General features: G+C 36.6%; 1 protein-coding gene and 1 non-coding gene across 2 annotated transcripts; both read left to right on the top strand.

Moving 5' to 3' along the window:
* Positions 1-1,242: 1,242 nt before the first annotated feature.
* Trnan-guu lies at positions 1,243-1,315 on the top strand. Its single transcript has one exon. It is a non-coding gene; the product is annotated as a tRNA-Asn (tRNA).
* A 1,955-nt stretch (positions 1,316-3,270) lies between these two features.
* Positions 3,271-4,366, top strand: LOC115440294. Its single transcript, XM_030164540.2, has one exon. The coding sequence runs from the start codon at positions 3,322-3,324 to the stop codon at positions 4,123-4,125; it is 804 nt and encodes a 267-aa protein (XP_030020400.2). The 5' UTR covers positions 3,271-3,321; the 3' UTR covers positions 4,126-4,366.
* The last annotated feature ends 7,579 nt before the right edge of the window (positions 4,367-11,945 follow it).

Genomic DNA, 11,945 nt, shown 5'->3' with positions numbered 1-11,945 from the left:
GTTCCGAAACTCGACTCTAAGTTAATGGGGTAGGATAACATTTTGGGGTAATTGTGAACAATTTGTTACCCAAATTTTTTCACACTTATATTTTTTAATTTATTACAAGTACTGTGTGTAATGTTTTAATTTTGAGAAAAGTCAGGAGGTCGCTGTAAAAACGTGATTTTTAAATGTATGACGAATAATGAGTCATAGAGGTTTAGTGATAAACAGGGAATGTCGCTTTTAATGATATGATCTATGTATTTTTTTCCTGTTTGACGCATTGGACTTTGTGGAAAATGCAATTACTTTGAGCATGTTATTTCAAGAGACGTGGAATTTAACTGTCGACATATAGACATATTCTCGTTCTAGTGTTATAGTATAAATTGGTATAGACCTGGGTTCGAATCCAAAGTCGGGGCACAGTGCTGGATCTCCTTTAAGATTTTGATGTTAAAGCGGATCGGTGGTAAATATCAGACAACTCTTCCGATATGCTTGAGATATTTTTTGTACCAACCCCATACTATAATAAGGATACAAAAGAAATGTTGATAATATTATAGGTTAACCGGCTAATCTACACACACACAACATCACGCATTTATCCCCGAAGGGGCAGAGGCGCAATCAAGGCACCCACTTTTCGCCAAGTGTGTTCCGTCCTATAATGTGATAGGGAGCGAGCCTATCGCCAAATTAGGCACAAATTCCAGACTCCAGGGTGATGCTGAGCAGAAAAACCCAAATATCATTCCCCGACCCGGGATTCGAACCCAAGACATTACTGCGCATGCAGTACAACTACGCCACCGAGGCAGTTACCGGGTAATCTATTTGTCGAATAAAATCATTGAGGTACATTATAAGAGTTCCATACCTCAAAAATAACCCTTATCTCTTTGTCATTCATCTGTTTGTTAAAACTCTTTTTTCTCAGGAACACGTTGAGATATCAAGTTGATTTAAGTCTACGGACTCTTTCAGCTCAAAAAAGTCATAGTGATTATGAGATATGATTATGTCACATATTTTGCGATTACACAAGTGAATCAAAACCTGACCGAGAATATAGATGTGGCAAGAAACTACCTCTTAGAGCAATTGTATAGACAAATATCTTAAAACCTTAAATATGTCTTAAAAAAAAATAGTTTAAAAGAACACGAGTGCGAGTTCAATTCGCGCTTGTTTAGTTTTTCATCTTCTAATAAAATTGTGCATGGAATAGAGTTTGGGATAGAATAACCAAGAGCCTCCGTGGCGCAATGGTTAGCGCGTTCGGCTGTTAACCGAAAGGTTGGTGGTTCGAGCCCACCCGGGGGCGGTTGCTAATCTTAAACCAAATGCATTTTTTTTCAAAACAAAGAGAAAAGATTTGATTATTAGTATATTTGTGTTCAACTCAAAATCTAATGAACTGATTTTGAAAATATCTTCAATATTTCAAATGTACATTTATTTGAATGCTATAGTCTATTTTTATCACGGGAATAAACGTTAACCCAAGTGGAACCGCCAGCAAAAGTTAGCATATTATAACTCGTAAAATATCTCTATTATCTATATATATAAAAATCAATTGCTGTTCGTTAGTCTCGCTAAAACTCGAGAACGGCTGAACCGATTTGGCTAATTTTGGTTTTGAATTATTTGTGGAAGTCCAGGGATGGATTAAACGGTGACGAACATAAATAATAAATAACGGAAAATACTAAAAACGACAATATAAGTTTTCAATACAAAATGTTCCTACCTGTCAAACATTTCATGTCTTTTTCTCTTTTTAGAAATAAAGAACTGTAACATATATATAGATGTATTCAGAAATAAGTCTGTTTCATAGTTGTATTATGAGGTCCGATTTCTTTGGTTTATTTTGTTCAAATACAAAACATTTCAGAAATAAACAAAGTGTAAAAGTGTCTGTAGGTTCTCAAAAATAGAAAATAAATAAATAAATTTCAAGACTATTATTAAAATCTATCATCAATTTGTCAGTGCGCGAAAACTTTATTTAATGTTATTGTCGCAAAATGCCACGGAGAAGATGACTTTGATCGTCGAAGTTAATCAAATGTGCGACAAGCTACCGCACGCGTAAACCGTACTCTCGACTAGCGAGAGACAGATAATCATAACGTACGTATTGGTATGGCAAAATTGCGTTCCACGATGAATAATAATAATAAATGTATGTAGGTGATACGAAGTTCACCGGGTCATCTAGTCTATTAATATATTCATTATAAAGTATATATAACTAGCGACCCGCCCCGGCTTCGCACGGGTATAACATAACAAAATAACAGTATTTCTCCACTATTTAATGGATGTTATTATTATACATATAAACCTTCCTCTTGAATCACTCTATCTATTAAAAAAAACATACATAGTTTTAATGATTTAAACATACATAGGGACAGAGAAAGCGACTTTGTTTTATACTATGTAGTGATATATCATTATAAGTAAAACAAAGATATTTAATATTGTCCTCTTTTTTTTATATTTGTACATAATATATTATGTAACAATTTTGTATTTTAGAACTAACGTAATTTGTGAAAAGCATTTTAATTGGAATAAACTATGTATTTATTTACTTCTCCATTGTTTACAGTTTGGTTTTGCCATAAACGTTTAATACTATGTTTCAAACTAGGCTAAGCCTGTATAGTGAGATGTTTTTATAAGAATATCTTGTATACAATATTGACATGTAAGCTTCATTAGTGCGATCATAATTACAAATTATTCAAACTGGGTATTAAGGAAGTAAACAAATTTATAGATACTACAAAATGCTAAATTACTTCTGTAAATAGAATTTATATAAATAATAGTTTTATTATAATAAATTTCAGTATAGATACTCATAAAAACTTGAAGAATATAAAACCATGAAAGAAACGTTGTTTAAGAATAGTAAAGTCAGTTATTAGACTTCGTACATAGTTAATTGATAACTAAAGAAAACCTAACAATATAAGAATCTATTAATATAAAACCTGTTTATCTGCGATTAAAGAGAATACGAGTGAGGCGTATTCAGCCCATAAAGACTAACTAGGGTCATTAAGGCGAACCTAATGTCTGTGATTAAGTCTACACTTCAATGAGTTTAGTTAATTCAGGCAAAATGCTTAAAAGTTAGTGACAGACAAAGGTTACTAAGTGTTTTGGGATTTTATACTGGTTAAAAAGGTTAAAGTGTATGATTTTATTTACTCCTTGTTAAATAGTAAAAAAAAAGAAATTCCACATGTCAACCTCCCGTCAAATTCATAACGTCATTGTCAAAATTTTTGTAAACAATCACCAACCAAAATGGGAATAGAAACATTAGAAGTTGTTGACCGCGACCCAGAAATAATCAACTCACAGGAAGATATTGAGACGCCTTTGATCCTACTGACATATGGCGACTTATACGTGTTAGGTCAACTCTGGATTCGAGTGCTGAAAACTGCTCTGGTAGGTGATATATCGCTGCTGCCCGTCGTAGAAGCAGCAGCGCCAGCAAAACCCTACCATTGCCCTCCTAAAAAACCAGCACCGATGAAATACACCGACCTGCCACTGTACACAAGTCCTCATTACGAATATAAAGATTACGTCGAAAATATCCACAGCTGTCCGAAAGCTAAGACGAAATTAGTTCAAGAATGTCTACTGCCTCACGTGAAGAGTTGGAGGAAATGCTCGCAAGACTATTACTGCAGCCTGAAATGCAGTCTGAAGGAGATGAAGAACGAAGCCTGCGAGACCATAAGGAACTCGAAAAGAGAATTCAAAAGAATGATGAGAGATCCTGAAAACTTGGCGATTCGGCGGGCGATAGTCCTTCTGGGAACCACTACTGGCTTCCTTCTTGGCTCAGGGCGGAATGTTAGTCGTCGTATTTTCTACACAGGAGTCGGAGCTTTAGCTAGTGGTGCTTTGTGCTTTCCCAAAGAGACTGACGAAGCTTTTAGAACTTTATCTTACCACACAGCGAAAGCTGGGCTTGCGTTCTACAACCTGCTTTGTGGGAAGGAGATAGTATTAAGGGAGAGGCTGCTTTGCAAGGAGGATCTGCCGCCCCCACCACAATTGAGAAGGATGAACCCTTGTCCGAGGAAGCAAAAATAATTTTGGGTCTCACTTTTATGGGCTAAATTTCTCTGCAAAATGGTAATAAATTATTGTTTAATGGGTCAATCATTTCAATAGGGCTACAATGAATCAAATAAAATCATTGAAACTTAAAGTGACAATAAACCTAAAGCAACTAAATAATCTATTTCTTTCATAGTCCTATTATAATGATTTTTTCATGTTTACGCGAATGTTAGTAGTCCCATTATAATGAATTCTTATGTCTATGCGAATGTTGGACATTGAAATAAAACTATTTCGCGGATTTTATGGGTAGACGGCCATAGCCCAGTTGGTTGTGGAACGGACAGCCGAAACGAATGTCCGCAGGTTCAAATCACAAGGGCACACACCTCTGACTTTTCTAAAATGTCACATTCGTCGATATTTTCATATATTATTGTTTTGCTTTTTGTTGAATAATAAAAAAAAAATCATAGTTCCTGATAACGCAAGGACCCGCCGCCATTAACTGCTCATTAAACAACTACAGGTCAAAGCATCCTCAAAATAATCGCGATACAATAAACCTAAATAAATTATGAAATATTTTAGGAATCAAAGTGCGCATCAGTGAAAGTATATTATATGATAGTATTGTTTCACTCAGTACAAGCGGTTCTGTTATCTCGTGTATGGATGTGTGGGGACTGGAAGGGACATTGCAGGAAGCGTAGTTGTAATTGACTGTAGGACGTGGTACAATTAAGTAGGGAAAACTTCATCATTACGTGAGCAGACGTGGATTCGTTATTTGTTACTTACAGTGAATTGAAAATTTATATTTATAGTTAATATAGACGGAAAGAACCAGCTGAACCTATTTGTATGAAATGTGATACATATAATATTGATTATTAACCTGGATTAAGATTTGAAGTAGCTTTTTATAACGGAAAGCTTATGTAAATAAAGTTTCTTTACCCCGAAAAAAAATTTATCGGCGGAGGAATGAGCATAAGAATCTTATTAATTTATTAGTACCGCCCCTTTGTAGACTATCATAAAAACAAGATAGATTATTACATTGGAATTAACACAATACAATAACTTATACCTTATTACCTCTTTTACAAACATTGCCAACATCCATCCTTTCACCTAAACAGAGTCAACATTACCCGTTCCTCATTGTCATATTAAAAAATACCGTTCGTCCTTTAAACTAAATGGAGTGAACGTTAACCCTTCCAGTAACCACTACATCGCTGCACACAGCCGCGGTGCCCGAACACGCCTCAAGCTCTCCCGAACAATGGACGATTACCTTTACAGCGTATTGTTATTAAATGTTATACCTTGTTAACTCGACGGGCATTTTTTACTCAGAACCGATGGACGCTGAGTTATTGACATAGATATTGATGGCTGATGTAATTAGATTTGTTTGGTTTTTGGAGGTGAGATATGGGATGTTTTTAATATTATTTTAAGGTACAGCCTAGTTGTAACCGCATTGTCTACGCGTGAAGGGATTGGTTCGAGCAGGGTAGTAATCTATATCTATCTATATATATAATCTATATCTATCTATATATATAAAAATGAATCCCTATTTCCCTTAGTCACGCCATCACGCGTGAAGGGCTGGACCGATTACACAATTTTTTTTGTTGTGTATTTTATTGTCAGGAGAAGGTTCTTATGAAACAAAAAAAAATCCAAAAATTGTGCGAAATATTGGAAAATTTAAGAAAAATTAACGACAATATTAATTTTACATAACTGTCAGTGGTTTGAAATGACTGTCAGCGGTCGACAGAATGCGCGCGTGCATACATAGTTAAGACAGGACAACGTCTGTTGAGTCAGCTAGTGTCTTATAAAAAATACATTAATGTATATTGTTTTTTTTATCATGACCCAACGTTTGTTAGCCTGGCAAGAGGCGGCTTATACAAAACTATCAGACTTTTGTGTGAGCGCTTTCTGGCTCTCGCAAACCTTGGAAATGAAGCGACTATGCTGAAGACCCACTTACGGGTTACGAACCTCGGCTCAGGACAGTCACAGTCAGAGAATGAGACACCAACGATATATGAACGAACTGACAATCAAACCATAATAAGTTGAAGGTCATTGACTAGCTACGGATTTTCTCTTAGGGGGGCGGCTAGCTGAAGCTAAACAAAAAAATCGCGAAATTAATGTAAAGCCTGCACTACTCAAAACTATTGTAATCATAAAGCTTTTTCTAGGGTGAGCAAAGAAGTTTCAAGTATGGGCGCCGATACCTTTACTTCCCTTCCACCCTCTCTGACCATGTCCGTGGTCTTATTGGAAAGTCCAAGTAAAGTAGCAGTTTGTTTAGATGTAGAGGTTTCGTATGGTCCACTTGACGGTAAACGACCGCGCCGGCCCTTAAAAGGAAAGGTAAGAATTAATGGTTTCTTCACATACGCGAATGTTTCCAATGGAAATAATATGAAATGGATTTTTTCGAGATAATTTGTTTGTCACGAAACAGACTGTCCATGAAGGCCGCCATGCCTATAAATGTTAAGATTAAAAATTAATACCACGCATAAAATTGCAACTTTATATTCTTTGTGAATTTATCGTTCGCTTTAACGGTGAAGGAAAACATCGTGAGGAAACCTGCACATCTGGGAAGTTCTCTAGAAGAATTTCGAAGGTGTGTGAAGTCTACCAATCCGCACTAGGCCAGCGTAGTGGACTAAGGCCTAATCTCTCTCAGTAGTAGAGGAGGCCCGTGCTCAGCAGTGGGCAAGTATATAATACAGGGCTGATATTATTATTATTATAAAATTGCAACTACATCAGCGAGGCAGTCGGTGTAAAGCATTAGAGGAATACTAGCGAGGACGCAAATATTGGAAATTTCGTGTGGGACCAAAACTTAACAGCTGTTTAGATGTTTTTACGAGACGTTACAGATCGTAAACTATTGACACACGTCAGAATAGTAATAAAACGAAATAATTTGGGGTGAATAAATGCATACTAATTGCTGGATACAGGTGTCTTCTGTATTATCTTGATATACTGGTAGGTCTCTCATATGTGGCAGTCCGCGTGGGTTGGTACAACCGCAATGTCTATTTCTGCCGCCAAGCACCAGTGTGTACACACTGTTGTGTTCCAGTTTGAAAAACATTGTAGCCAGTGTAACTACTGAATGCTATAGAATCTTATATTATAGTGTGTATGTGTGTGCGCGTGTGCTTGTGTGTGTATGGTGTTTATGTGTTGTATTTAATCGTTTCAAGTAGATGAGAAGAGGTTTTCTATGTTTCATGTCTGTTCCATGAGCCATGGTTTTATCTATTTATTTATTTTCCTCTCTTACATCTTCTATCACAGGATAACCAGCAGTAGTGTAACACCATACAAATAAACAGTATTTTGCCTTACAATCCTCATATTTTATATGAAATTATCATGGCCGCTATCTTTGTGAATTCACTCAGAGAATAGACAAATATATCCATTTCGTCGTCTAGGTTAAGAGAGCGAAGGGCCTGTTATCGGCGCTTCTAGAAGGTTAGTTCGCTCGAAGATTGTACTTCTAAAAATCAGAAGTGTGCGTTAGGCATCAGCGTTAGGTCTCAGTAGTACGTTCTATTCCTATCTAGGCTATCACGCAGTAGCGGCGATAGCCTAGTTGGTTGTGGAACGGACTGCCGAGACGAATGTCCGCAGGTTCAAATCCCAAGGGCACACACCTCTGATTTTTCTAAAAAAATATGTGTGTATTCTTTGTGAATTATCGCTTGCTTTAACGGTGAAGGAAAACATCGTGAAGAAACCTGTATACCTGAGAAGTTCTCTATAGGAATTTCGAGGGTGTGTGAAGTCTACCAATCCGCACTAGGCCAGCGTGGTGGACTAAAGCCTAATCCCTCTCAGTAGTAGAGGAGGTCCGTGCTCAGCAGTGGGCAAGTATATAATACAGGGCTGATATTATTATATCACGCAGTGGGTACATGTGCAGACTCAAGGCTGATGATGACCAGCCTAATATCACTTCACCCAGGTAACCTGAGAATGGAAGCCGTACGCAATATACCGTGTTATTTACTTCACAACTACGCGATACAAATTGAAGAAGGATGTTCCCTTTAACTGGTTTATTGATGAGGTTAATTATTGCATCTTATATATTCGATACGTTTGATACTGTATTTTGATGGTGGTGTAGTTGTATTATGCGACCAGTGCGAGACCGCCTGAGATCCTGGGTTTGAATCCTTGGTCGGGTAGTGATGTTGGTTTTTTTCTGTTGAAGATCAGCTTGGGCTCTGGAATTTATGCCCGATATGGCGATAGGCTCGCCCTCTATCACATCATAGAACGAAACACATTTGGCGAATAGTGGAAGCTCTGGTTGCATCTTTTACTCCTTTGAGGATAGAGTCGTGATGTGTGTAAGTGAATGAGTATATAAGCCAGTGCTTAGTAACCGGTTCAGTAACCGAGAGTGCCTGGATTTAATTCGTGAAGCAAAAATTTTGAGAGGTGTTTTTAATATAATTCGCACAAGGTGAGTTTCCTTATAGAGAATGGACATGAAACAATTTGTCGATTATAATAATCAATACTAAAATCATTGAAATGACAGTAAGGTTAATTATGGTCATGATGATAACTAATTTGGACTCGTCATTACGACTACTCGGTTAAGATCTAAAATGCCTATACCGCAAAAGATAACATCAGAACAAACAAATAGAAATATAAAACAGTATCAAGAAATAAATTTTCCAGATATACTCTGGCGAATTCCGGAAATTAAGTTATGCACATAACCGACTGGCGGGCGAGCGGCTCGCGCAAGTCGCTGGAACGACATAAATATTATAATTTGTATGGAAAAGACTGCGGTGCGCTCGACCGCGGCGGGCTGACTCACGAAACCGAATTAAATGGAAGTGCTCAGAAGTTAAGGTTTTCTATTGTATGTTTTCATATTGTTTATTCTTAGTTTAGTCGTGGAATAAAACTGTTTTTTGAAAAATAATAATTATACAAATCAGTCCACATATCTCAAAATATATAAAACGCTGTAAATGGCATACCTGCTCTTTTTTGAGTTGGTTAGCAAAATGTAATCTAAGAATCACAGAAGGCATTTTTATGAATGATTGAATTGAAACGTGCAGTAAATGTAGTTAGAAACTATGTTTTTGAATACAATATGTATGCGTGATTGGTAAATGTGAATCTAACAAAAAAACAAAATCCGCCTTATTACAAAACGAAGACTAACTATAGTACCGGGTTTAGTACCAGGTTTAAACTATGGACTAAGAAAAATGGTATTACAAAACCAAGTTTATCGCTAGTCCGAGGACTATCTGTGGTACTAAAGTTAAACCGCCGTGACCCCTAGTTTAACTCCAGTACTAACCTCGAAACATCAAATTTCAAAGTTGATAATTGTGTTTAGAGAACCAAATATAAACTAAAATAGAAAAAATGGGAATAAATTTGATTGATTTAATGGATTTAGAAGATTTAAAAATGTTAGGAACAAATCTGCGGTTCAATAGACCCCGTAGTTTTCGTTAGTGAGTCATTTAGTCTTACAAATATAGGTACATTTTACATAAGTCATGGTAACTAAATATTCATTACAAAAACAGCAAAATTTACTCACTTATTTGTTATTTTTTTTTCATTCTTTCCATCTTTACATATTGGTACTCGTCTTGGTTGATTTATTATCTAATATGTAAACCGACTCGGAAATAAGTTAACGTAGTATTTCTTGGATTAAGAAGGAAATTTGTACTAATTGAATAACATTTTAATTTATTACACTGCTCATAACCAAGATGATTGCTTTTAACTAACCTTTTCTTCAAAAGTCCAATATTCGCCTCGTTTTTTATGATTTATTGCTCCATTTTTAATTGGTATAACTAAAATATACGTAACGTACGTGATTCCACAACAAAAACAATTACACTTGTGATGCTGTTGCCGTGCCTAAATTGTTTTAAAAGAACAACGTTTCTTTATGTTACTTGAAGTGCTATTGATCAAAATCATAAATAAACCGAAATGTAAACATTTTGATAATGTTCATATATGCGCGCCGCACACTTCATTCCATTGTACGCTAGCTTAACAAGTCAACAGTGAATTAAAACAAAACCAAGCCATTTTAAATTATTCAGCTTTAAGATATATTTAAATAGCAAAATAGTATATATTTAGCATCATCATAATTATCTAAATCACATTTTATTAAACATTTTGCCCTTCGTTTTATACATACTTGTGTTAAAAGGAACGGTGCGTCAAACGCGGAGTGAATGAATCAATGGATTACGGCAATTTTTTGTTTATACTCTGTGGATACTAATTAAATCAGGGACTATCTTCGGTACTAGTTAAGCCTCGGTTGGTCTTGGATTTGTAATAAGAATGAATTTTAGTCCGAGTACTAACTTTAATACCGTAACAAACCTAGACTTTTTAGTCTTGGTTTAAACCCAGTACTAACCTATCTTTTTGTAATAAGGCGGATGTGTTTGTAAAAACCAAATACTTATAAAAACTTATGCATACGACGATATACCAGAGATTAAATCACTTACTCGAGAAACAAAATCTCCAACCTAGCTTTCTATGTTTCTTTCCTCTCTCCTCTTAATGATTACAGGTTTGGCTATCAAGACAATTAACTGAATTTAATCCCTCCTAGCCAAATTTCCGCTACAACGGCCTATCTCATGGAAGATCAGTCAGGTACGTAGGATATCTTCTGTAGTATGCTAGTATATCTTCTGTAGTATCCAATAGTGCACAAGTGTGTGCGCAATACACTCTCTGTTTCTTCACTCTCATAGTCATAGGCAATCCGAAAAGACCGGGGCACTCAAGTAACTAAAGGATAATTAAAGGATCTTGAGAACAAGACAGTCGTCGCCTTAACACAATTTCGATTATGTCACAGTCCACCCCCGGTCACGCAGCTTAGGCGGTTAGTGGAGCAAAAAATATTTTCACGATCGGACCACGAGCGTGGCATTACTCCGTTACCAAGGTTGACAACTTTCTATCTTAACTGGGAAACTGGCAGGGCCGGCATAATTATATCGACTGGCGATAATCATCTATCGAAGTTATCCATCAGGTCAGAGGAGTCTCTTTATGTTAAATAAAAAAAAAACTCTCCATGAGTTTTGTAATTTGGTTACCACCAGCATTGTATACTGTCCTAACTGCTGTACAGGCCTCCTCTATGGACAATGTTTAGCCCTAAGCCCATTATATTGATTTCGGATATCGGCTTAACTCATGAAACGTTTGTTTCGAATTTTAATATAGACTATGGAGTCCTTTTGAACCCAAAGAAAGGTCTCCTCCGAAGCAATTCTTGTGCGCTCGGTCTTCTTACCTAATGCACACTACGCGGGGATATTTGACGTGGCCCTAGGCCTACAGTTTAGTATATATCCCTCTTGGTTGATGCATAGGCGCACAACTCAGTATGTATCTCTCTAGAATAAAAAAAACACATTGAGGCCTAAAATGGCCCGCGAACAGTTCCCCTCCTTTCCCTTCTGCTGATCCTAGGAAGTCCTCATCCCCACTCTCCCTTCCCCAGTCTCTACTGAGCCTCTGCAATTTCAAAGCTAAAGGGTTTTAGTACTCCGTTCGCAGACTACTCTGAAAAAAAAAACCAAGGAATATTGGATACATTTCCTTACCTTTACCACAAATCAAACTCCACGAACGAAGCCGCGGGCTCAGCTAGCGATAAATAATTTGAGTTATAACAAACCAACGTTTTCAAAATGACCCGAGAACTGTTCAACATCAGGTAGCTTACCCTAATTTTT

Source organism: Manduca sexta, chromosome 18, assembly GCF_014839805.1.
Source record: "Manduca sexta isolate Smith_Timp_Sample1 chromosome 18, JHU_Msex_v1.0, whole genome shotgun sequence".
Taxonomy (NCBI): Eukaryota; Metazoa; Arthropoda; class Insecta; order Lepidoptera; family Sphingidae; genus Manduca; species Manduca sexta.
The sequence above is the reverse complement of the archived record's forward strand: the minus strand, read 5'-3'. Positions and strand labels throughout refer to the sequence as shown.

What these genes read in the sequence shown, in the direction of transcription:
- LOC115440294 (XM_030164540.2), top strand. Translation starts at nt 3,322, where the DNA reads ATGGGAATAGAAACATTAGAAGTTGTTGACCGCGACCCAGAAATAATC.